Source organism: Lagopus muta, chromosome 1 (assembly GCF_023343835.1).
Source record: "Lagopus muta isolate bLagMut1 chromosome 1, bLagMut1 primary, whole genome shotgun sequence".
Taxonomy (NCBI): Eukaryota; Metazoa; Chordata; class Aves; order Galliformes; family Phasianidae; genus Lagopus; species Lagopus muta.
Genome location: NC_064433.1, coordinates 91,354,722 through 91,368,315, shown reverse-complemented (window position 1 = coordinate 91,368,315; position 13,594 = coordinate 91,354,722). Strand labels below are relative to the sequence as shown.

General features: G+C 41.6%; 1 protein-coding gene across 1 annotated transcript; it reads right to left on the bottom strand.

Annotated features, from left to right (window-relative positions):
- Positions 1 to 1,095: 1,095 nt before the first annotated feature.
- Positions 1,096 to 6,925, bottom strand: CREG1 (cellular repressor of E1A stimulated genes 1). The gene is made up of 4 exons (XM_048930279.1): positions 6,556 to 6,925; positions 6,112 to 6,231; positions 3,786 to 3,970; positions 1,096 to 3,189 (listed from the first exon to the last, which is right to left on the bottom strand). Exons 1-4 carry the CDS (start codon positions 6,826 to 6,828, stop codon positions 3,126 to 3,128), a joined length of 642 nt encoding a protein of 213 aa, XP_048786236.1. The 5' UTR covers positions 6,829 to 6,925; the 3' UTR covers positions 1,096 to 3,125.
- Between the last annotated feature and the right edge of the window lie 6,669 nt (positions 6,926 to 13,594).

The following is a 13,594-nucleotide window of genomic DNA, read 5'->3' as shown; positions in this document are numbered from 1 at the left end:
AGTTATCCTGTGCCATTGATCATCAATGAATAGAAATACTTTACTTCCTGAATATGCAGAATGAAGTCATTATTATTCAGAATATGCTCGGAAAGTTCAAGCATGGTAGAGACATATGACCAAAAGTTAATTCTTTTACAGCTATATTAATTTCTTATACTCATCTATTCTAAGCCACAATGTTATTTCCAGATATTACAAAAAAAAAAAAAAAAAAGAAATATGCTCAAAAGTAAATTCCTTAATGAGTCTAATACAAATATTAGCACATGGAGAAGATGAAAAACAGGAGAAGAAGTTGATAACTTTCTTAAGGTAAAATCTTGTGTTACATTAACATTTACCTGCCTGCTACTAAGGGAGAAAAATGGACAGATGTTTAGTATGACTTCTATTCTAGTCTGCCTCATATTCCACTTCTACATACAAAAGTTTTTTTAGCTAAGTGTTTGATGAGATACATCAATATAACAATTGCAGACAGTATTTTTCCTATTAATCCTCAAATCCCACTTGGAACATCTAGATCAACCATTCTGTTGTTTGTCACTTTCCAGAAGTAGCACACGGCTGAGATGCTCTCAAGTTTCAAATGTAAGGAAGGTTGGATGATCTAAAACTGTTGTAATAAAATGCAGTAGCACCACAGAACTATTTCAAACCAGTTGTTACCAAAAGTACCCCCTTAATAGGACAAGGGGAATAGTTTTAAACTGAGACAGGGGAGGGTTAGGTTAGATATTAGGAGGAAGTAGGGTGGTGACACACTGAACAGGTTGCCCAAGGAGGCTGTGGATGCCCCATCCCTGGAGGCATTCAAGGCCAGGCTGGATGTGGCTCTGGGCAGCCTGGTCTGCTGGTTGATGACCCTGCACATAGCAGGGGGTTGAAACTAGGTGATCATTGTGGTCCTTTTCAACCCAGGCCATTCTATGAAAATAAGCCTCCAATCCAAAATCAGAAAATAATGGGGAGTTTATACAAATGGGAGTATCAAATCTGGAAATATAACCAATACAAGGGGGAAAAAAATGCTTGAATCCATTTAATCAAGGATTCAGTACAGAAGTGATTCTATTAACAGTGAGGCTGGACTATTAGACATCCACATTTTATTAACAGTTAAAATAACAGTGAGAATCCTCACTTGAAAACACCACCTTAGGTTTAGAACAACACTAAAGTACATACCATGCCTTGTTCAAACACATATATTTATGTGTATATTGAGGAGACCTATTAATATTTGCACAACATATGAGAGTAAGAAAGTATTGGTACAAAAGGTAACTGCTGCAGTCATTTATGAAAGTAGAAGCCTCAGCCAAAGACAGCTCCAGTGTTATTCTTTAATGATTTATTTCACAGTATTGCAAAAAAGAAAGTGAAACACAAAGATGCTTATTTCAACCAAAAAGGAAATAGAATGGTTTCACCACGTATACTTCAGCAAGGATAAATGACTCCTGAGTGACAACAAAACAAGAACCCTGAAATAAGTGTGCTTATATGAAAGTGTAAGGGAGATAAATAATTTCAAATGTGCAATAAATAAAACCAAGAACATTTTTCATAAAAATATTTTAATTTTATCAAAAGCCCAGCATTACCAGTCTCATACAACAGAAGTTATGGAGTGATAGGTAATACATTCATGTGTCCCTATCGAAAGGATCAGTCCATACCATAAAATCATTTGAATTTTCACAATTGTTATGTTTTATATAAAAATATTTCCACTATCATATTTAATTTTAATGTTATCTAATCATCATAAATTGTTTCCACATCTTCAGGGTTTTCTATTATCCCACACAGTAGCACACAATGTGTTTAATACAGTAAAATGCACACTTTTTTCCCCTTCACATAGAAGGAAAACTTTATAACTTACTTCAAAAGTGCTTCCATAAATCTTTCCCATACAAGATGAGCAGTAGTATAATGATGCAATAACTATGTAGAGATAATTGGAAGTGATCAATTTCACTGTTCTAATATATGGATCTACCTCTAAGGATTCGACATTTTCACCTTCTTCACTATGTCGAGCAGGTAATATTGGCTTGGGTTAAAATAAATTAATTGTTCGTAACCACTTTTGAATATTTGTGAACTACGTACATGGGAGATGTGACAGGATATAAAAAGATGTTCTACTTTTTTTTGTGTAGGGCTTATTTTATGAAACAGAATTAACTTTCAACACTTCTCATTACTTTTCATTCTCTACAGTTGACAAATCATCTGTTGCGTACTGTATTAGTTTCTTTCTCACTCTCAGATTACAGACTTAAAATTGCTGTATTAGGCTTCCAAAACAAAAAAAATCTACCAAATTCTACTACTGAAAGTAGCAAAAGCTGCTACATTGTCATTTGATCAGAATGCAAAGCCAAAGATTTCAAAACTCAAGTCAGTAAACATCTTCTTTTTGTATCAGTCTCATTGGATTTACAAGCCACTGTTCTTCATGTACCACAGCCAGCTACTTTCACTACTACTATTACTTTTTTAAAAGAATCATGGCATATAACCACTACTAGACAAAGACTTACCAAGAACTCACCATGAGCCTGAAGTACACATACAATTTCCATAAATCCAATCAGGGTTAGCAGAAAAACATGGCTAACAGAAAAACAGCTCAAATTGTGAGTGTACAGGTGTTGAAAGAGAAATTCAGAACTCAATATATCATCTGTCGTTGCAATATAAGCAAGGCTTTCCACTCTACAGTCAGCTGAGCCACCCTGTAGTGCTGTGTCAGATAAAGTGGTATTTTTAATACCACTGCCAAGTGAAGTGGTATTAAAAAGAATTGGAGAGTGCCTACAAACAGAAATGATTTAACTAAGGCACTGAAAGTTTAGAACCAGACTAATCCTTTACTTTCTAGTAAACACAGCATTATGGACTACTAAGAGAAACAACACTCCAGGTTTGTGTCCACTGAACAACATTTAGCTATGGCTTACGCACAAAGGATTTTGAGCATGGCATGATTCAATCTGTTAGATAGTGTGAATTTACAAGTGCTTCAGAAGGATTACACCAGCTTATTAACAATGCAAGGTGTAAGAATTTTTTGCATTAACTCAGCTCTACTGCACATAGAAAATCTTTCATGGAGCAGTCATCCAAAGTAATCCATCTGTACTGTCAGCATCACCAAGGATCTTCCTCTGCCTACAGGAACAAAAGTGAAATAGTATGTGTGTTTGTTGACTGCGCTAAAATGTATCTGATAACACACAGTATATATATTTTGTATTTATTAATTATTAATATATTATACTTCAGTATCATGACAAAAGATTCAAAACCAATGCATTATTGCTACAATCCTGTTGATAGAGCTTCACAAATGCTTAACAGTCTATGTTTAACTATTAGACCAAAACCTAACTTGCCTTGCAATTAACCCAAATAAAGGATAGTGACTGTGCTTACTCTGCAGTTCTCCCAAGAAGCCTCTTTTAAGCTGAAGTGCAGTTATCCACAGAGAGTTAACCATAGGTACTATGCTTGTTTTCTTTAGGTAGGTGGATCCCCTAATCAAACGTATCTTACAATTTGAGATACTGCATCCAGTAGACTATTTATGGAAATAAGAAAAATGTATTATTTTTATATATAAAATGTATATATTTTTATATAAAAATATTTTTATATAAAATGTATATATTTTTATATAAAAGCAGAGATGAGTAATACACATTGTTAATAAGAAATGTTACAGCTTCCAAATATAGTGAGTCAAGCATGCAAACTTAAGTACTTACAAAGGCTTGACATTGTAATATTCTTCTGGTGTCACAATTTTCAGTCCACCGAAGTAGTCCAGAACCCAAATATTGGTGATGTTGAATTTGGCAAAGAACCAGTTATGATCCTTAGGCCAACTTTCCATCTCAGGGTGCCGAGTGAATAATGCCTTTTTCGCTAAGGCTGCTTCTGAATCATTCACCTGAACAACAGCCAGCAAAATATTAAGACAGAGACAAGGAAGACAAATATTATCTAAAACACACTTCTGACTACAGAGTGCTCTTCTTCATTTAGCCATATTTTGCCCCAAAGTGCTCATTACTGTGGCAGAATCTACTTATCTTCAGGATGGTGTACATGAGACAGGCAAATGCTCCAAGGGAGTTGCTTTCAATACTAAATCAAAAGGGTGTTTTAAAGTAAGCAAGAGCAAGAAAGTACTTCATTGACATTAGATGAAGTCTTTCTACTGTTCTCTAGAGGAGCATGCAGGCTGACAGATTTGAAAAAAAGTATTGATCCCGCTCTGATGTAAAGACTCTATCCACCCTGACACTGATCTGTCTAAAGACAACTGGATAAAACCACACCCTACACTGTGGACAAAGAAAAACTTTATTTTAGAGATGAAAATTATCCAAGTTCACAGACATCTGTTAAAGTATCTTAAGTAGATACTTAAAGTTCTTACTAGAGATACAGTGAATAAATAGTAGAATAATGAGGTACAAAGCTTTGCTTTTGTTATTAAAAGACAACAGAATGATGTTGGTATGAATTAAGACATCAGCTTTTACTTTTTAACAGAAAAACAAATAGGTACGTTAACTATTCATTTTCAGAATGAAATCTTCATGTGAAATTGTTTCTTGAAGCATTGTCTGAATTCTAGCTTTCAGTATGTAATCTGGAATGATGTTTTTGGAGACAGATTTTTTTTTTTTCCAGATTTTCTCCACGTTCTTCAAGATTTAAAGTGTGCACAACCTGACTGGACAAAAGCCAGGGAGAAAAAATTAAGTGTCTTTGGCATTAATACTTAAGTGGGATTGATATTCTATGAAGAATAAAAACTGAATAAGAGCCTAAAACCAAGGCTGGAAAGTGTTTTGTTTTCGATCCTAGTAATGATAGATTTGTAATGGTATGTAAATTATCAAATTAGATATGATTCTTCAAATCAGTAAGCAGCAACAATATACACCATGATCTTGGATGTTATTTGGAACAGCAAAAAAAAAATCACAAAACAGAGAAGTATCCCTGCTGTGTTATATGAGAAGACCATGTTTTAGGTGTAATTTCACCTCCTCTACACCTGCTCAGTCAGGGATACCCCACAAACCAAACAGTGTTTGGATGCATTCAAGCACACACACACACACACACACACACACACACACATACCATGAAATAACAAAATCTACAAGAGAAAGGAAGCTAAAACCTGTGACTACTTGATGTGCAAATGTTTAAAGGGTCAGATCAGCAAGAGTTTTGGATACAGTACAAAAGCATTTAGAATAAATGGTACTGGAATTAAAATAGTTCCAGTATTGATGACAAACTTCCTGAAGGCAATTCAAGGATTGCTAGAGTGCAATGTAATCTGAAGTATGAAAACACCAAATATAAATTCAGGCTATCACATAAAAGACACCAGTGATTAGTCCCCATCCGCACCAATTACCCTTAATAATGGGATTAAGATCTACTATGAATAACACACACAGTTCTAAATTCCTTCTACGGCAGCAACAGCACCAGGTGAGACAGTAAACTTTTTCTCTGGCTAATGCTTGTAGCTTTACAACTTGGATTAATATGTACTTCAATAAAGTTTGGGTCATGCATGTATCAAAGCAGCTGTGCCACAGTCCTGTTTTAGTCTGTGCTGTTAGGGAACTGCTTCTCATACTTTGCTACAAAGGTCAGAGAAACTGGATTTGTAAATTGTACATGACCCAAATTGCTAAACTGTTGTAAACCTTCAGCTGTCAAAGCACCACGGCTCTCTGCTTGGTCTGGTCTGATTTTCAGTCTAGACCTAACTGATCATAATCATAGAATCACAAGGTTGGAAAGGACCTACAAGATCATCTAGTCCAATTGTCCACCCATCACCATTGCTACCACAAGCTACTAAACCATATCTTGTAGCTCTTCATCCAGATGCCTCTTGAACGCTTCTGGGGATGGCGACTCCACCACCTCCCTAGGCAGGCCATTCCAGTGCCTGACCACACTTTTATAAGACATGAGCAAAGCATGAACTTGGATGTTTTCATCGTGGACATTTCAGTTTCCAAACAGATCCAGCGCAAACTTCCCACGGCTTACCTTTACAATGCTCCCACAGAAGATGATGTGGGCGCAGAGGGGATTCTGAGGATCGTATCTGTGCTTCTTGCAGTATGGAGTCTGTGCCAAAGACACAGTTAGGGAGGCATTCGAATTGATCTGAAAAGCAGACGGTAAGATAAGAGGGCTGTGTACCTTCCCGAGAACAAGTTATACCACATTTTCAGTTTTCTGAGGAAGTTGCTTAACTGCGAAGAGCGCTGACTCACCATTAGTCAGCACTATCCGCCATCAGCTGCCTCCCTCCACGTGACCGCCCCACGGTTGCGCGATAAACCTATGTCAGGACCTCAGTGAAGGAAATGGCTGGCTAACAGCTTATATACCACATAAATCAGGCTATCAGCACCACTGAGACGCACAAACTATTTTAACGCATCAGAACAATAGCTGAGCCGCAGACACAAGCAGTCGCCCGCTCACCTCCAGGTCCTGCACGGAGATCTCCATGTCGGTCAGGTACAGATAGGGGACGCCGCTGCCGCCGCCGGGCCCCGGGACGCCGTCGCTGATGGAGAAGATGTTGGCGAAGGGGTGACCCCGCAGCCCTTCCTGCGCGGAGAGCGTGGCCAGCGCGCCCCAGTCGCAGTTGTGCAACACGAAGCGCGCCATGCGCGCCGCCTCCTCGGGCGGAGGGACGGATCCGCAGGCCGACACCGCCAGCGCGGCGGCGCACAGGAGCACCAACAACACCATTGCGCACCGCAGCAGCCACCGACGCCACAGTCTATCGCGAGCGACGCGGAGACGGACTGCAACACGGCGCGAGGTGGAGCGCGTCACTCTGCTCTCCGCCAATCGAAGCCAACTTGCTCGACTCTCAGCCAATGGGAGATGACGGGAGGCGGGGCCGAGCGCGTCGGCTGCCGGAGGTGGTAAACAACTCTGACAGCCCAGGCTCGCCGTCGGGAGGAGCGGGGAGGGGGGTGGGACCACGGTGATCCGACAGCCAATGAAAGGCCTCGCCGGAACTTTCTGCCAATCACATTTACGAGATGCGGAGGGGCGCCTCGCTCCGCTTCAATCTAATCGACTGTGTCACAGGCTGTGTGTGGGGCAGCCTGTGGTAGAGAAACCGACATTGACTCAATGCCACAGTTACAGGGTTTGCGGGAGCATCATCTGAGGTCAGCAGCAAAAAATGACAAGTTTCTATACTTCGGATATTGATTTCAAGCCCGTTCGAGAAATATTCTCTGTTATTCTTGCACCTTGCAGCATGCCTGGTGCAAATGAAGGAGTAGAACAGGAGTGCAACAAAGCATGAGGCGTGCCATGGCCAGCCTTCTCGGTTCTTTTCCACATTCAAGTCTCTGACAGAGCTCAATGGGTCCGTTGCTAGCCCAAGATCCAGTGGTATGCAAAGGTGAATTTACAGCTAAAATCATCCAGGTAACAATGCCGAGAATAGAATATTCTGCTCGGATGGAATCTGCCAAAGATCAGCCTTACAGAAAAGAAAGGGTGAGCCCTCCTATGAATACTGCAAAAGCCTTTTCTCCAAGAGTTCTGTTTGCAATAGGATCACCTCAACATCCCAGAGCCCTTCTAGCCAAACCCCAAAAGCCACATTAAAACAGGCAGACTTTCAGTCTCCCAGAAGTTGATATGCCAAGATTTTTCCTTTAGCTTTACCCATATTAACAGAAGGTGTTATGTTACATGTTCAGGGCTGCAATCAAGGCTTCTTTCTCACCATGCATGCTTCTCACATGACATCTGTCCGCAAGTACCGCTTCATATGGCACGTGTGTATCCAGGCACCAGCTGAGGCTGTGGGCACGTGAAAAGGATCCGGCTGTGGGCTGCCAGGCCAATGAACTGACAGGCCTGTGGAAGTGATGCTGTATGCCAGAGGAGTCATTCATTGGGCTGAACTCAGGTAAGCCATCTCATCTCGAAGAAAAATAAACCGCGGGTCCATTTATGTACTGTCTTGTAGCTGTGTACAGGCAGAATAAAACTGTTTTTCCTCCAGTGTTCCTCTCACTTCCAGGAAGCAGACAGTGGCATCCCTCTAGGGAAGGGCAAACGCTGAAACACGGAGTCTTCCACTGCTGCCCTCTCCTGGCAGTGCTCGGGAGAAACCTGCTCTGCCGTAGCACAGCACCCGTGCCTCTGATTTAGAGCAAGTTCTATCTCAGGGCAAACCGCTGAAGAGAAAACACGACAAGAAAAGAAGCTAGTATGAGGGAAAAGAAGGCTGCCTGAAAGAATGTTTTTATATAGATAGGGTTATGGGCTACATTTGGAGGAGGAGCAGGAGTGAAATTTGTTGAAAAAGACTGCAACTGTTCTGCAGAAGTGAAAATAGTATGGAAAAGAGGGACAAAAATGATCTAGAGTTCCTAATCTGTTTAGTTTAGGATTTACAGATGAGGAACACGTACGGCAACAAGCTCTTTTTCTTAGAGATTTTGCAAGCTGAAGGAGTGATATTTCTTCCTCTTTTTCCACCAACATATATATATATATGCACTTTTCTTTTTCACAGCAGTTCTGCCTTCAGAGAACTAGAGGGAAGGGTTCATCTTCTCCCCACTGCAGCTAAAGGATCAAGTGGTAGGGCAGGATGGGGGGGGTGTGAGAATGGGTGCATGGTGATTTTGCTGGGGAACAGGACAGTGTCGTAGGGAGCAAATGGGAGGTGGTTGGTGGAGTCAGTACAGGAAAAAAGAGATGTCAAAACGTGAGAAAGGATAGAAAGGAAAGGAGATTAAAAAAATGATGGAGTTGTTTTTTTTTTTTTCTTTTTTTCTTTTTTTCCTCAAAAAAAGAAAATGCATAAAGGTGGAAGCTTATATGCTACAGAGTTTACATTTATTAGCAGAATGTATTTGCCAAATGTGGCTGTCTGTACTTCAGCAGTAGAGTGTACATTACTGGAGGTTCTCCCCAGACAGTACCACTGCACGTGCAAGTTTTTCCTCTCCTGCAGTGTCCTGCAGTCCTCCCTGTGAGCAGCCACAATGGGGTGCTGCTGCCCAACCCTGCTCACAGTGCTTGCAGAGGCCGGCAAGCACACCTGCTTACAGCCCTCTTGGGGGATTTGGGCTGCATCCAGTCGGCGTATATCCCTGAGCAGCATTTGTTGACACGAGTAGTGTTGGCTCTCTGTGCTGCAGAGAGCAGGATTTATTAGGCTGAGTACTTTCCACTGTGGGCAATACACACCAGCATATAGATTGCCTTGCATACTGCACTGAATGAAGGGGGCTTGTACTGGCCCAATTCTTCTTGGATGGCTGTTGGGTGAATCTGTAGGGTGAAGAAAGCAGTCTTTAACTCCTTTTGCTTGCTCTGAAGCAATGTTATCTGAAGTAAACATCCAGGCCTCTTTCACTTCCTCAGATAGATCTCAGAAAGGAGAAGGATTCTCTCTGTTGTAATGCAGTGTGTCTAGGGGCATCCAGGACCCTTGCATAACAAATTCAGAAAAGTATTGCTAGCCACTAGTTCCCCTTTTCAACTTACGTTCTCGTTTACATCAGCAAAACTGCCAAATAAACAGTAAAATCTTACCGTAATTGAGCCAACTTACTCCCTCCAGGTGTTGGCCAGGTAGTGGAAAAACTGTGATTTTAGTGTAGTTTACATATCATCGGTTGGAGGATATATCTGGGGGCCGTGTCTCTGGAGAAGGTATATTTTAACCAGAAAGTCAGTGAGGTCTCCACCCTGCCCAGTGTTTCATCATGCTCCAGCTGCCCTCTTCATAGCTGCTTTTGCCCCGAGCCAGTTTCACTGAGATAGTATGGTTATTTGATGGGCTGGGCAAGTTTTCTCTTCAGATGAAGCCTAGCTGGGAACTGGGCCAGGCTTCCTGTCTAGATCATGCAGTCTCTCCATGAACAGAAACCTTTCTTTGTGCAGATAACGCTTGCGGGCCATGCAGTCTGGTCCTGAATAGTGCTTGATTTGTGAGCCAGGCCAGCTCTCTGCACCCAAATGACAGCCAGAGTGATTAAAGTCGCTCGCCGCTGCATTTGACAGAAGGCATCGACCTCTGAGTCAGCTCTGGCAAACCTGAAGTACTCAGTGCTTTGAAGCGCCGGCACTGGGTGCCACATGAGTCCCAGCATGCAAATTGTTTCTAAAAATGTTAGTTAGTTATCAACCTAAGGAAACACCAGCCCTGCCGGACAGTGCAGTACAGCTACTGTTAAGAAATTTCACACCATACAGAATTTTACTGAACACAAAAAGGTATTTTGTGCTTGTGCCTAATGCATTTATTCGTTCTTGTCCTCAAAGTTGCCAAATTGCATTTAGTTTCTGCCCCTTTTGTCTGTATATATTTCAAAAGAGAGGTGAAGTGAACGTAGCACTGGCCCACCGTTCAGCAAGAAGTCCTTCTATCTTTTTAACAGCTGCTACAAGTGTGGCAATGCAAGCTTGCTCTGTGTGTAACCTGCTAAGAAGCAGAAATGTTGTTTTGTTTTCAGTCAGAAAATCTTGCTATTGAGTCAGAGCTTGGACTGTCTGCTGAGGAACCTGGTTAGAGGGCAAGTGTGACACTGCTTTCTGTGATGCTGAGATGTGCAGTAGGATTGGCTTGGGAATGATGTAGTAAAAAACATTGTTTTATCCAGCACAGATACCAGAGACCCTGTGTTAGCAATCCTGTTCTGAGTATAACTTTGTGTTTCTATCAGGTCTTGTAGGACATCAGAGCTAGTAACGGGTGAAGAACCCTTCAGTCTAGTAACAGGCCAGCAATAGCTGCTGCTGCTATTTGTCACATCGCTGTATTAATAGAATGTGATGCAGCTATGCCATATTGTACCCTGTTAAATTTGTTTTCTAAAGTCAAATGGATCAGCAGTGAAAGTAGAGCTCTCTGAAGAAATTCAAGTGCTGCAAAAGGTGATGCTAGCCTCCTGTACACCACTCACCATTCCTAGGTTGCCTGGTGTAAGTGGGGGTGGTGAACTTCAATGTGATCTTCTTCCTAAGAGCAGAACCACATGGGCAAGGCACTGCAGGTGAAATTCATCCTATAAAACACCATGTTTTTCTAAGTTGCCTCTGTTTAAAAACAGGCTTTTTGACCAGATCCTGGAACTTAAGGAGCTTGACTAATTTGTACAAAACCATGATGTTAGCAGTGAGTGTCCCTTATTATCCATGCCCCTTCATTTTAATCAAGTATCTTTGGTAACGGAACATGCCCATTAACCTCAGCTCCCAGGGGTGTATAATGTGTGGCACGTGAGCCTGTGTGTATGAGCGCATGGTCGCATGTGAGCGTGTGTGCGTGTGTGCTCAGATGTGCCTCGCTGCAGCTGCAGAATTAGAGCAAAAAATATCGATAGTACAAAGCGTTCCAACTGACTTCATTTCCTGCCGATAACTCCCTGAAGAGGAGGGTGAGGCTGAGCGTTTGCAGCATTAGTTTAATGGTGAGAGGCGAGGGCAGGGTTAGCAGGAGGAGATATTTCAGAATGCAGCCAGCAGAACGGTGGGTTCAAAAAGCAAGTTTCCCATAGAAAATGCTGTTCACGTTCACTTCCTGTGAGCTTGCTTTTGTCAGAGGAGTTGATGTATGAACCCAGCCCAAAACAGGATGCTGGCTTTTAGAGTTGATTGCTCTTTGAAATGCAAGTTCTTTTTTTTTTTTCTTTTCTTTTTTTTTTTTTTTTCTGTGGCCACCCCATCCCCTTTATTTTTCAGTTGAGAATTAAATTGCTTGAGAGGAATCAAGAAAGGTTGAGACCTCCGTTTCAGTAGAGTCAAAAACTCAACTTGTAACAGCTGCTGTTTAATAATATAAATTCTGGAGAATGGTGTGGGTATCACCAGCCCACTTTGAACACATAGATGGACAAAACAATCTCAGATAATGGTACTGACATTCATGTTCTAATAAACTCTAAACAAGTATTCTAACCAAAGACAGAGATTCAGTCTATCTTGCAGAAACCCACAGCTCCCTCCACCCTCACCTAATTCACCACCCTCCCAAACACACCTTCCCAGATTCAGTGCCCACATTGACACACCCAAACAAACCAGCTATGGGGACACAAATACTTGTGACTTCAAGGCCAGACTGGATGGGGCCCTGGGCAGCCTGGTCTAGTATTAAATAGGGAGGTTGGTGGCCCTGCATGTGGCAGGAGGGTTGGAGATTCATGATCCTTGAGGTCCCTTCCAACCCTGGCCATTCTGTGATTCTGTGTGAAATATCTGAGTCAAAATTTCAGTTGCCCTCCAAAGCTTTCCTTCCAGAGTGGCCTCTGAAGAAAGATCTGCCACGTCCCCACATGTCCTTTCTATTGATTTAGTATCGTAGAGATGTCCCTTACTCCATAATTCATTGCCAAAAAGCAAGAGGTCAGCAATTATTATATATGGCATTGCTAAGCATCGCAGAATTATACTACGTCTTTTTCAGGCACACCAGGATGAGTGATTGCATATAGCAGGAGCACCAGTCATTTGGTCTGAAGTGAACTTGCTCTTTTGGCCTCACACGTATCAAAAAGAATCAGCTGGGAAGCTGCAAAACCCCAGGGTCCACAAGCACAGCATTTTCTCACCCCAGTGAAATTTGTGTTCATCTGTCTGCTTTAATGCTATTTGTCATGACTGTTGTTTTTTTATCTCCTGAGAAGAACAGATGTAGAAATTTCTTTTGCATGTACCAACAAATGAATCTTGTAGACATCCCAGAAAGTCTGTAAACAGAGATACAGAGGGTCACACTCCAGAATATTCCACATTCATGTTTGCACGTACACGTCATGTAAAACATTCAGATCCTCAGTACAACCTCCCTTAATAACATTTTTCAGAAGGTTCTTGCAGTTAAAGCAAGTGAATTTGTTTGTAACATATCTTTCAGTATTTTTCAGCGCAGGAAAAAAGAAAGCCTAGAGCAAATCCACACTTCTTGTCTTCCTTTCTGGAGAAAAACATATCACCATATTTTTGCGCCTTTCTCTCCTTGCTTGTTCAGGAAGGAAGAATAAACATTAATAAACCGAGTACTATGTACCATGCTCAGAGCAATGGCATTTGGGAATTCTGCCGGCAGAAAAGATTTACTTCATGACAAGATACTTTGGAGCATAAATAAGTAGAGTGGAGAAGTGTGGGGGGTGTAGCTGTAACTGCGTTTGCGTTATTAGTGTGGGTAAAGTGATACTATCCCTGTCTAGCAGTTTCCTTTTCTGTTGGCCCAAGTAGTTTCCTCCATAGAGTAAAACCTCTGAAAGCAGAAAGAAAATACTGAAATGGACTGAGCACAATGAAGCAACCATGGTATCTAACTGGTACCTAATTTTGGTGGTCTGTTACATGCAGACATCTTGAAAGTGACATTTGTGACCATAGGGAATTCCCTGACTATGAAATTCTCCTGCTACTGCTACAGCAGGCAATGCATGGGTGGCCAAAAGTATCTTGCCCTCCCCACCCTAACCTGCTTCTCATCATTTCAGTTCCTATCCACCCAACT

What these genes read in the sequence shown, in the direction of transcription:
- CREG1 (XM_048930279.1), bottom strand. Translation starts at nt 6,828, where the DNA reads ATGGTGTTGTTGGTGCTCCTGTGCGCCGCCGCGCTGGCGGTGTCGGCC. An exon ending in TCTGTGGGAGCATTGTAAAG is followed by an intron (nt 3,971 to 6,111) that starts GTAAGCCGTGGG and finishes GCTGTTGTTCAG; the next exon opens with GTGAATGATTCAGAAGCAGC. An exon ending in TATTACAATGTCAAGCCTTT is followed by an intron (nt 3,190 to 3,785) that starts GTAAGTACTTAA and finishes TTGTTCCTGTAG; the next exon opens with GCAGAGGAAGATCCTTGGTG.